Genomic DNA, 13,029 nt, shown 5'->3' with positions numbered 1-13,029 from the left:
AAATTACAGCTGCCACTAATATCCATTGGGGTAAAAGAGAAGGGGTTGAGGGCACAAGATGGTCTATATAGTATTTATAACACTTTTACCTTCAAAGAAAAAAGACTATAATTCCATGTGTCTCCATTTTTTTTAAATACAGTAAGAAAAAAAATACAAAATATTTTTGGTAAAGTTGAAAATAAATGCTATAAACATATTAATTATATATGTATATAATTATATATAACATATAAATATATTAAAATAGAAATATAATATAGAATTATTATAAACATACAAATGCTATAAACATATGCAAAACAACCTATTACTAGTATAGTCAAGTAACTTGTCTTCTCCAACTACCTTTTAAAATTATATCTAATCCTATTATGAGCATTAAAACTGCTAAAAATTATAGGAATATAATTTGACTTCAGGTTTGTGTGACTTCAAACCTGGGAGCTTATCTGCATTTTCTGTTCTTGAGGTATAATGTTAGGAATTACACAAAAACAGTACAGTCTAGAATAGAGCCAAACAAATGTTTTTTTCTTCTTCTTTAAAATCAACAGACCACACATTAGAGTTACATGTAAAAGTCAGCAGAAATCCAGATGCTGTATCAACCATGAAAATTTTTATGTGAGACACTGAGAACACTTGGAAGCATTTAGAAAAATACTGAAACAATTCCCCAAAGTATCCTTTACATAAAGGCCATCCATTTCCATTTAATAGGCAGTCAGTCCTTCCAAAAGGAAGGCTCTAAAAAATCTTATTCTTAAATTCTTAAGAAAATGCCCAACATTGCACTCAGCCTGACTAATTAATAGTCTCTGACCTTTTTATGCACTCGGCAAATGAATAACTAGATACCCCACCATTTCCATAATGATGAATTACATCTGAATTTAGGAAAAACTATAGAAGGCAGAATAGTCTAGTGCTTTTCAAATTTTTGCATTTCTTTACGCACCAGAAATCTTTATTCAAATAAAATCTTTTCTGAAGCCATTCTATTTGGAGACAGTAAAGAAGAAGCTGAGCTACTCAGGCTGGAGTAATTGAAAGAAGAGCCCCAGAGCCCCTCAGCCCTTTACCATCTCACTACGTGTCCCTGTAGTGATCTTGAGCACCTCTACATTGTGGAAACTCAGACAGGGCTTATAGTTCTGCTAACACTCTATTGCACTGTGCTCTTGGGTAAGTAATTTCTCATCTTTATCAAGGAAAGAGGTAGACATAGATATGTTTTAATTTCCTTTAATCCTATGAATTTAGAGGAAGAATATTTTTGCACTTTTAAGAATATTGTTAAAGCATTCTTCAGTCTTCCAATGATAACTTAAGGCATTAAGATATAAACTCAATATCGACATGGATTTTTTAATTAAATAAGACAATGCTATGAATAATTGCCAAATGCATGACTAATCATTTCTTTTTATTTGCATATCTGACTACAACTTCATTTGGAGTCTCACCAAGAAGCATTCTGTGTCTATGGTTGGTGACAAGGGCTCTTCCAATGACCTCAGGAAGGGACTTTCAGCAGAATAGTCACTGTACTTGAACAAGATTATTGTTATTGAGATAGTCCTGGCTACACTTTAACATTTATGTTCATGTTTCGTGCAGGGCTAATTTCAGGCTTGGTTCCAATGTACATTGGTGAGATTGCTCCAACCAAGTTCAGGGGTGCTATTGGTGCTCTTCATCAGCTGGCCATTGTCACAGGCATTCTTGTTAGTCAGGTAAAAACTCTCATCTCTTACTTCACCCATCCTCTACTTTGCTCAACTTCTCCCTCCCTGACTGTCCACTCTCATTGCAGAACAAAACAGAGGGCAAAAACAGTTCCACAAGCGGTCGTGGAGGTAGTATAGAGACATAGGCTTTTTTAGTTCAAAGCTAAAACACTGCCACTCCACTCCTCACTTTCCCCTTTAGAGTTGTGCTGGAGTTGGCACCGGAGGTGACCTGGTATGCCAAGTCTTGAACTGCTGAAGTTATTCTAGAATTGGATTATTCCATGTAGACTTCAAGGCATAAAAATTTTCAGATATTTGGCTGCCTGGGTTTCCTTTGTTGTGAGCATCTTAACCTGCTCAAATTTAATATGGAAATGATTATAATAGCAGCTCTCGTTCAGCTGACTCTATGCTTTCCTTCTGTCCTGTGTTCTCAGAGGGGGTCCTCAGAACCTCAAATCCATGACTATCTAGAGGATAATTACTTGGAAGACTGATTACATAACTGGTTCTCATCAGAGTAATTGTTCTATTTATGTAACTCTAGTCTACTTAAGTTCTGGGTAATCTGGGAAGAAAAATTTTAAACATCCAAAGTTATGCATGATTTTTCCTGTTGTGTTAGTTAGCAAATGTGTGCTTAAAAGTTTTGATTCCCATCCGAAATGACCCATAGAAGTTAATGAAAACAAACCTAAGTGAATTCTTTGTAAAACAAAGAATCTCTAGATCAGTTAAGGTGAGACATTCTCTTAATAGTTTTCCATCTTGTGCATCCTTGAATTAAAGTTTTCAGGGCTTACTATTAAACAGCCAATGTGCTTTCTCAACAAATTGTTTCAGAAGGCAGATCCAGAGTCTTGTGCAGTTGATATGTTCCCTCCCTGCCTTTTTAGATCATAGGCCTCGACTTTCTCCTGGGCAATCATGAGCTATGGCACATCCTGCTTGGTCTATCTGCTGTGCCAGCTGTTCTCCAATCTCTGATGCTCTTCTTCTGTCCAGAAAGTCCAAGATACCTTTACATCAAGCTGGATGAGGAAGCCAAAGCAAGGAAAAGTAAGTCTATGGGTGGTTTTACTTTCTTCCTCTTGTTTCGGAACTATCAATAATGAGAAACAGTGTATATGAGTGGATACTCATAAAATTGGTACCAGGGCTTTCCAAATGAAGTCAGTGATTACGTGTAAGAAGAATATGTAAGAGGATCACTTAATATGTCCAATGCATGCCATTTTGCAACCATAAACACTCACATAAGCACAAATAGAAAATCCACATGCAAACTGTTAAACTCAAACAGAGACTTCTAAAAGAAGTCTTTGCCACATTATGCTTCCATGATAATGAGGATCAGAGTTTTCTTCATCATGAGATGAAGTCAAATGTTCTGCTTTTTTAAAAATGAAAAAGCAGGATTTAATTTAACAAGAAAGAACTTCCAATGCCCATGCTATTAAGTGATAGAAAGGTCTATGCAGAACTGTAGCTCTTTCATTAACATAATAAAAATAAATTTATTTTTGTTTTGACCTGAGTTGTGTCAACCTGATCATTTTGGGGGACAGGCTTGAAAAAACTCAGAGGAAGTGATGATGTCACCAAAGACATCACCGAGATGCGAAAAGAAAGGGAAGAAGCATCAAGTGAAAAGAAAGTCTCCATAATTCAGCTCTTCACCAATTCCAGCTACCGACAGCCTATTCTAGTAGCACTGATGCTGCATATGGCTCAGCAATTTTCTGGAATCAATGGGGTAAGTTTTAAGAACACGCCGTAACTTTTTTCTTTTTCTTTTCTTCTTCTTCTTCTTCTTTTTTTTTTTTTTTTTGTCTTTGCCATTTCTTGGGCTGCTCCTGCAGCATATGGAGGTTCCCAGGGTAGGGATCGAATCGGAGCTATAGCCACCAGCCTACGCCAGAGCCACAGCAACGCGGGATCTGAGCCGCGTCTGCAACCTACACCACAGCTCACGGAAACGCCGGATCCTTAACCCACTGAGCAAGGTCAGGGATCAAACCCATAACCTCATGGTTCCTAGTCAGATTCGTTAACCACTGAGCCACGACGGGAACTCCACCCCTTAACTCTTAAGAGCAAAGCGAATTAAGATAGAGAAGAAAGGAGTTTAAATTTAAATAGCTAAAAGGCATTTTTAAATGTTTACATTACGTGTCCTATTACAATAAAAATACTGAGCATTAATTTTCTTTGTTTTGCCTTATCTGCTTTCTAAAATTAGCTTACAATTTTTTAAAATGTCCGTAATCAATGGTACTATATGTCTATTAAGATGAAGGTTAAAAGACAAGTCATAATAAATACAAAGGGAGAAAAGAATAAATATACCTAAAAGACTAAATTACAAGAGGTTTCTAGAGTTGAACATCAAATTTGGAATTTTGGACAGCCTAGGCAAAAAGGGCCCATGGTTCCCTCTACCTGTTTAAATAAAGTATACCAGATAGCCAAGTGCCAAGAAGTTTCCTGCCATCCAAGAAACTCATTCTATTTGTGGAGATAGCACACAAAATAAACAATAGAATGAATTGATATGATATAGTGGGTGAGGGTAATAGAAAAGACATGATTGAAAAACATACCAAGTATTAAACTAGCTAGTTTCTTAGGTTCTTTGTTTGTTTTTGTTTTGTTTTGTTTTTAGTTTTTTAGGTTTTGAATTGAAATCCTAGTATTATGCAGGCTGAAACTGTTTTACTGACAATAAGCTACTAGAAGAAAAAAAATTGTGTTTGTTTTCAGTAGTTGTTTCTACTTAATAAACTGGATAAAGAAAATCACTTGCCCCCTATATCTGCTATTAATAATGCAGTTTAGGTGTCTATAGTGAGCCAATCCATATTCACAAGGACACTTTGAGAGTTGACAGATGGGCAGAGACTTAGGGAAAGCAAGGGAAGTAATGCTCATGAGTTGAGCAAAAGGAGACCTGAGCCTCACTCTACAAGCTCAGTGCTGCTCTGCTGTGGTCTTTCTCTGTACTCCTTTAAGGGGTCCTTGATGTTCATTTTTATCTCTTAACTCCTTATATCTTTGGGGCTCAGAGACCAAATCTATATCCTCTCTCTCAGCTCTGCTTGTATATCCAACAGCACAGCACTTAATCCCTCTGAACCTCTCTGCTTTAGCTTCCATCCCAGTGCCTGACTTAGAGGCATCCAGGAAATGTTAAATGAGAGGCTGTTGGGCAGCCTAAAAATAATGGGATAGTGTGCAGTGAGTAAGCCACTCCTCACCAAACACGGTCTGAACAGTCCTCCTGCACTGACCCTGTCTGTCGGAAAAGGCACCAGCAACAGGACTCATTGCACAGCAAAGGAATGACAGAGGATGCTGGAACAAAAAAATTACCTAAGAAGCTATTATAAACATAAGGACATAAATAAATAATAAAGGCTATCAAGAAGGTTGTGAATCAGATTCCTCCATCTCCGCTGAGATTAGTAGAAAATTTTGGATTAAATGCAATGACAACCAGAACTCTTATACACACTAGTAAGTGTGCAAACTGATATCATTTCTTTGGAAAACGTTTGGCAGTATCTACCAAAGCTGAGAACACGCATACACTCTGATCAGCAATTCTATCCCTAGGTGCAAATGTGTACATATTTTACCAAAAGGCTTGTACTAGAATGTTCAAAGCAGCATTATTCATAATCATCTAAATGATAACTATCTAAATACCCATCTCAACTTAGGATAGGTAACTAAATTGTTTTATATTAATACAATAATATATAGCAATGGTAATGAACAGTCTACAAATACAGCAATATGGATGATTCTCACAAAGGTAATGTTGATGCCAGACACAAAATTACACACTATACGGTTCCATTTATATTGAGTACAATACTACTAGTCAAAATTTATCTACAATGTTAAAAGTTGTGGAGTTCCCATCGTGGCGCAGTGGTTAACGAATCCGACTAGGAACCATGAGGTTGCAGGTTCGGTCCCTGCCCTTGCTCAGTGGGTAAACGATCCGGCGTTGCCAATGAGCTGTGGTGTAGGTTGCAGACACGACTCGGATCCTGAGTTGCTGTGGCTCTGGCGTAGGCCGGTGGCTACAGCTCCGATTCGACCCCTAGCCATATGCCGCAGGAGCGGCCCAAGAAATAGCAACAACAACAACAACAACAACAACAACAACAAAAAAAAAGTTGAAAGAGTTTCCTTTGGAAAAAAGGTGACATTAAGGGGGCTTCTGGAGGGTAGGAAATGATTTATCACAGTGCTAGTTATACAAGTATTTTTAGTTTGTGAAAATTATACATTTAAATGCTATGTGTACCTTTTTGCATGTATTTTATACTTTAACGAAAAGCTTTAAAATTGAAAAAAAAATAGAGAGTTCCCGTCGTGGCTCAGCAGAAACAAATCTGACTAGTATCCATGAGGATGCAGGTTCGATCCCCTCATTCAGTGGGTTAAGGATCCAGCACTCATTGGGTTAAGGATCCAGCATTGCCATGAGCTATGGTGTAAGTTGCAGATGTGACTCTGATCTGGCATTGCTATGGCTGTGCCATAGGCTGGCAGCTGTAGCTCTGACTGGACCCCTAGCCTGGGAACTTCCATATGCTGTGGGTGCAGCCCAAAGAAAGGAAAATAAATAAATAAATAAATAAAAGTACAGATGTAGAGTTTTCAGATAAATATAAGGAGAACTTTTAAGTGATTGGAAGCTTTACACACTAAAGGAAGATTGTGGTTTATCCTTCCCTGGAAGAAGATGATGGAGAAAAAACCTTTTGAGAGTTCTAAAGATCCTGGTTCCACTGAAACAACTAACAATAAACAACTTAAAATATTTCTTGCCTTAAAGCCATCAGTTCTAGGCTTCTTGATTAAGGATAAACTATTATTATTTTGCAGATCTTTTACTACTCAACCAGCATTTTTCAGACAGCTGGAATCAGCCAACCTGTTTACGCAACCATTGGAGTTGGCGCTATCAACACGATTTTCACTGCTCTCTCTGTAAGTAAAATACCCTAGATTAATATCCTGCTTGCTCCTCCGTCCAGAAATGGGAGTTAAAAAACCTTGTGATATAAAAGCAACCAATGATTTATTGTGCACAAGTACTGGGTATTTATATAGAACAAAGTGGGTCACAGGAAGAGTGTTGAATAACCAACCAGTATATTGAGATTTGACATAACTGAGTCGGTAGGTCACAAATGCTGAGGAGGCCATTTGTTACTCATTGCGAATTAATAACTCACTTAGGGACACAGACACTCAATATTTTTTTGTAAATACCTAGGTTCCTTCTCCTTTGCTCTGTACTTAAGCCCCTTGGGATTAGCAAACAGCTGGGCGTCTCTATCAATATTGGATCTTGCACCTAGATTCCTCTCCTTCCATGGCTGAGATTCTTTTTTTATCCTGATGTCTTAGAAAAAAAAAAAAAAACATTTTAAAAATAAACATGGTCCTCTCAATTAGATATCTAAACCTCTAGCAAAATGAAACTGATTCAGTAAATTCCTATGATGTTAGGCCATTTGGCAGAGCTTCCAGGTAGCTCACAGGACAAGGCTTCTGGTGATGCATATGACTGTGTAATATTAGGAGAGGATTGAGTAAAAGTGGTATAACTTGAAATGTTATTGTCATTTTTGAAATGTAACTTTTTTCAAATGTCAAATGTTACTATATATTTTTGAATTTTTTTTTTTTCTGACATGGGAGGAGGTCATGTACTCTTCTTAAGACCAAATACCTAAGTGCTTATTTTGGCAGCACATGTACTAAGACCAAATATCTTGTCTAAGGAATGATTAGGTATCTTGACATTAGCAATTCTTAACCTAGCCATCTAAGAATTAAAGTAAATCAACCAACCAAAAAAAAAAAACAAAAAAAACACCAAAACTTCCCAACTAAAGTAACTCACTTAAAATGAGGATCATTGGGTTTACTTTTATCTTTGAATGCAGGATGTTCAAAGAGCCTGTGCTTTTAAATTTTGGCCACAGTGCCATATACTCAATATACTTTAGTCACTTGTTTTTCATTCTCTGCACATGGACTTTTAACTATTACTGAGAGTGGTCAATAAATTACAGCCTGGCTACCTTGATCAAAAGGCAGGTTTGTCCAGTGCACATTAAACAGAACTGGACCTTGGAAAGAGGAGGAACAGATAACAAGGGAACACCAGTGTTTCTGTAGATATGCATTTAGAGAGAATGCCTGTTCAAACCAAAAGGCATTCTAAATCAACGAAGCCCTGGTGCTGGGATGGAGTTCAAGGGACTAATCACATTCTTGTCTCCTGTGATAATATTTTTGCAAATCCCACTGCAACATATTTTTCTCATATAGAGATTATGATTAAAACATTTTATTTGTAACAGGATTTGCCATGTAAAGTTACCAAGATCAGGTTATCAAGGTCAGGGTAACCTAAACTCTAAGAATACCTAAAGAGGAAACTACTGCAGAATTTCTTTGTGTTTCCTCCTACCAACCCCATGGAATGGAAGGAATTGTTCTGAAAAGTGTCTTGAGTATTTTGAATATACCTCTTTAGAACTCATCCTTTTATTCTGTGAAAATTTGTGTACAAATGAGTGACAAAAAAAAATCAGCTCTAATCAGCTGTCTAATTAACTCTCCAGGACTACAGATAACATAAAAATTTAATTATATTTATTTTTGAAAAATTGTTTTAAAGTTCAAATAGATACAAAAAGGATAGCCTCCCAGTTTCTCTTGCCAAAAAAAAAACAAAACAAAACCCAATGTTACCAAATTCCATGTATCCTTTCAAATAAAGATGTACACATGTACAAATAGGAATATGCACTGATAATATATTAAGGTTTCAACAACTTAGAAGGACTATAATCAATCTTTTTTTATGTTTTCCCGAATGATACTTGGAGAGAGAGACTTTCCTAACTCAACTCTGTATTATGTTCCACATTCCATATTTTCTTTTCCTGTAATCTTGAGAGAGAAAACAAAAGAGAAAGAAATATGAAGGACACTACAGGGCAGCATGAGTCTAGAGGAGAAAGTCCCTCTAAGTTGTCATCCGGGATCTGAGTGATGCACAGTGCCCAGGGCAAAGACCAAAGTTAAGTTCAGGCAGACATCTCCAGTTTCTGACCAAGTCTTACCCTGTGTCACACTCCTTCCTGAGTCTTCATCTGCCCCAAGAAAGGAGTCTGAATCAATTTTCAAGGTCTATAGTCTTAGATTTATAATCCTTTTCATAGCAATTGTTCAGATATGAAGAAACAGACACAGTAAAAGCCGTTTTTCCTGAAAAAATGCTCCAGTTTTCTTGGCAGCTTGACATGCTGTAATCAAGTCATCTTTAAAAGTCATAATTGGGAGTTCCCTTCGTGGCTCAGTGGTTAACGAACCCGACTAGGATCCACGAGGTCACGGGTTCGATCCCTGGCCTTGTTCAGTGGGTTAAGGATCTGGCATTGCCATGAGCTGTGGTGTAGATCACAGATGAGGCTCGGATCTGGCGTTGCTGTGGCTCTGGTGTAGGCCAGCGGCTACAGCTCTGATTTGCCCTCTAGCCTGGCAACCGTCATATGCCGAAGGTGTGGTCCTAAAAAGCAAAAAAACAAAAACAAAAACAAACAAAAAAAACCTAAAAGTCGTAATTAAAGAGGTACAACATAGAAATTTTATGAACTTGAGAAAGATTTGTTTTTCCCACTTTCTCAATAATTAAATGTAGACTCTTTGTTTATCATCCTGAAGAGATTTGAAACTCTGATATGAAATGCCTCTGAGATGAAACAGGCTTTTACTATAGGTGAGAAGAAACGTTTCTCACATATTTTTGGGGGGGGTCTTTTTTTTTTTTTTTTAAGCTATAACCACGGCATATGAAGTTCCCAAGCTAGGGGTCAAATCAGAGTCACAGCCACAACCACAACAATGCGGGATCTGAGCTGCATCTGCAACCTACGCCACAGCTCAAACAGCTCCTGGCAATGCTAGATCCTTTAACCCACTGAGCAAGGCCAGGGATTGCACATCCTCATGGATACTAACTGGATTCTTAACCTGCTGAGCCACAATAGGAATTCCCTCTCAGATAGTTTCAGAGCCAGAGCTCACTATACTAAGGGTATTGGATTACTATTGATTTACTGATAGATTTATGAGCCTACCCAATTTACTCACTGAAGTAAGAAATTATGACATGTAGCTTTTGTGTGTGTGAGTCACCAGCTTGGCAGTATTCCAAGGATCAAGGAAGAGTCTATTCAATAAACTCTGGTCCTGGCTAATTGTAAATCTTAACCATTACTGCAAAAGTCCATAGATGCAAAGGAATCAATAAAGTCTCCTGAATTAGGATAAGAAAGCACTTTTAACCTTTTGCTTTAAAGCCTTGTCTTTTCAAGTGGATAGTTTATTACCACTACTAGGTATTTGGGCTCACTAGAAAAATGCAGACTTGATTATTTTGACCGAATTCTGTGTTGTCCCCTGAGTGGTCACAATTTGACTTTATTTGCAGAAGGAAATTTGGATGAGAATTGTTGACACATTAACAGTTGTACTGCTTCAGGGGTCTGCAGTGCTCGAACGCTTGTAATTATAACTTAGGGTAGTCATCAGAAAAGAAATTAATGTCATTTTTTAATGTAGAACCTTCATATTTTAAGTGCACAGGAAATGTATTGGGGGAGATCCAAGATGTCTGGCCTCTTAATACTGTACCCAAAGTGATCATAATTAGGTGGTGGTAATGCTATGGTTCTTTGTCTAGAATGGCCTGTTCGAGTCATTGTGACGAGAAGGAAGCCACTATTTATTAATCACCTCTGTTTCTTGAGACCAGCTCTGTCACCTTGGGCAAGAGTCACTCCCCTCCTCAGTTCCACATGTGTAAAATGAAACAACAGAACTTCCTCTTTCCAGCTGTGTAAATTAAAAGGATCTCCCTGGCTAAAACTAAACAAACCAAAACCAATATGTTTTTGAACTTTCCTAGGTTTTCCTTGTAGAGAAGGCAGGGCGACGCTCTCTGTTTCTAATTGGAATGAGTGGGATGTTTGTTTGTGCCATCTTCATGTCAGTGGGACTTGTGCTACTGGTGAGTTCAGTGCCTGCACTGAGATTTTTGTTTACCATATGATAGCACTTCTGTGCTCCAGGTTAATGTGCTTTGTATGTCAAAAACATTGAAGACTGTCTCACGTAATAAAGCTGGAGTAAAGACATAAATACAGAGGAGAAATGTAAAGAAAAAGAGAATTCATTTGGGAGGTCCGAAGACTGAACAGCATCGAGTAAATCATGCTTGTCACCCAGTGAGGAAGTGTGCATAATGGTAGAGGACAGGCTCTAGGATTAGCCCCAACCAGCTTCTAATGCTGGCTGTGCTACTTGGCTTACTGTGTGACCTTGGGCAAGTACCTGGACCTTTCCAGCCCAGCACGAGCACCCTCTACTTCACAGGGGTCATGCATCCTATCTAGCAACCTTGGTATGAGTAGAAGCAAAGGGCACTGGATCCTTGCTTTGCCTCTTTCACTGGAAAATAATGACTAAGAGTCATAGAAAATCCTAATCCAGAGGATTTCCTAAAGCTCAAAAGATTTAAGGATAACTCAGACTAGAATAAACTTGTCTATGACTAGAATAACTTTCACTTAATTGAACATAAACACATCAGGAAGAGAACTATGTACCTTCTGAATGTCATAGAATCTACTTAGCTAAAGGAAGAAGCAACCAATGATCCCAGTGAAACTTTTATGTTTTTTTCCTCAGAATAAATTGCCTTGGATGAGTTATGTGAGTATGACAGCCATATTCCTCTTCGTCAGTTTCTTTGAAATTGGGCCAGGCCCAATCCCCTGGTTCATGGTGGCCGAGTTTTTCAGTCAAGGACCACGCCCTGCTGCTTTAGCAATGGCTGCATTCAGCAACTGGACCTGCAATTTCATTATAGCTCTGTGCTTCCAGTACATTGCGGTAAGAAGCCTAATGTTGTGCAAATTTACTGAACATAAGATAGGGTCGAACAGCTGCTAACTAGAACTCTGTTTATTCTCTATGCAGGACTTCTGCGGACCTTATGTGTTTTTTCTCTTTGCTGGAGTGGTCCTGGTCTTTACTCTGTTTACATTTTTCAAAGTTCCAGAAACCAAAGGGAAGTCCTTTGAGGAAATCGCAGCAGAATTCCAAAAGAAGAGTGGCTCAGCCCAATCACCAAAGGCTGCTGTAGAAATGGAATTCCTTGGAGCTACAGAGACTGTGTAAAGACAACCTGCTTTTTGAACAGAAACTGGAAGGAAGCAGTGTTTTTTAAATAACAATTTTTTGAGAATTTTATATCTACATTTTGAAGTACTGTTTTATTTTTTAAAGAGATTTATGGGCTCTGACCAGAAATGTCATTGAACATTACAAAGTATTTTTTTTAACTTAGGGAATCTATGTTGGGTGTTAAGACTCTGTAATTAAGTAAACCAAAAGTCTAGCTTATTTTGCTACACTAAATGGCAAATACATTCTAATGTTCTTAGCTCTGTCCTTTACAACAAAGGTTTCCTAAAACTGAAGCAGTTTCAGTATATCATGCTATTGCTATTAAGCACATGATTAGAAACCCAAAAACACAACCGATATTTACATATTTAAATATGATTAAGCTGAAATTTTCTTCCCCACAGACCTCTAGTGGAGGTCTGACTCCTAAAGAAGATATGACAGTAAGGACCATGTTAAAATTGATAATTTTCCATTTTTCTCTCTCAGTTATTCTCGTGGATTAGAATTTATGTTATGCTTAAAATCTTATTTTTTTTCTGTATTTTCATGTGGAATGGTTTATTAAGCATATTAGCATGTTTATAAAGAAAAACTTTTATTTTGGGTAGGCTTGCCAAATCTTTCAGTACTTGGAGTTAAAAAACATTTTTGTTATTTTGATGACCAAATGGTTTTATAAGATTAACTAACATGAAAAGGTTTTACTTGGTCATTTAGTGTGGGTTATCAATTAATATTAACATCTATGATAAACCCATGTTAATTCCTTGCTGGGTCAATCCTTTGAGCTATATATTTTGCTTTGTTTTTTAATTCAGCACAGCCTGGTTTTCTGAGTTGTGTTATAAAATACACTCAACAGGGATAAGTCAAACATTTTGTATATCTTCTCAGACCCCAAATAAGATAGACCAGTCTAACTTGGGAAATTGGAAGTAAAAGATTGCTCTGTTTGCTAAAAAATACTTTCTGAATTACTATGTTTTAAAATAAGTTGGAA

The 13,029-nt window shown here is 37.5% G+C and overlaps 1 protein-coding gene across 2 annotated transcripts in view; it reads left to right on the top strand.

Moving 5' to 3' along the window:
- Nucleotides 1-12,396, top strand: part of SLC2A2 (solute carrier family 2 member 2) — a 30,537-nt gene extending 18,141 nt beyond the window's left edge. Inside the window, exons 5-11 of one of the 2 annotated variants that reach the window (XM_047755239.1) lie at nt 1,624-1,739; nt 2,633-2,795; nt 3,305-3,492; nt 6,639-6,743; nt 10,744-10,845; nt 11,526-11,729; nt 11,817-12,396. In XM_047755239.1, the coding sequence (XP_047611195.1) occupies nt 1,624-1,739; nt 2,633-2,795; nt 3,305-3,492; nt 6,639-6,743; nt 10,744-10,845; nt 11,526-11,729; nt 11,817-12,017 (1,079 nt within the window). In that variant the 3' untranslated portion in view covers nt 12,018-12,396. The remainder of the gene's footprint in view (nt 1-1,623; nt 1,740-2,632; nt 2,796-3,304; nt 3,493-6,638; nt 6,744-10,743; nt 10,846-11,525; nt 11,730-11,816) is intronic. The other variant, XM_047755248.1, reaches the window with a different exon arrangement.
- Nucleotides 12,397-13,029: the final 633 nt, after the last annotated feature.

This window comes from Phacochoerus africanus, chromosome 1 (genome assembly GCF_016906955.1).
Source record: "Phacochoerus africanus isolate WHEZ1 chromosome 1, ROS_Pafr_v1, whole genome shotgun sequence".
Lineage (NCBI taxonomy): Eukaryota > Metazoa > Chordata > Mammalia > Artiodactyla > Suidae > Phacochoerus > Phacochoerus africanus.
The sequence above is the reverse complement of the archived record's forward strand: the minus strand, read 5'-3'. Positions and strand labels throughout refer to the sequence as shown.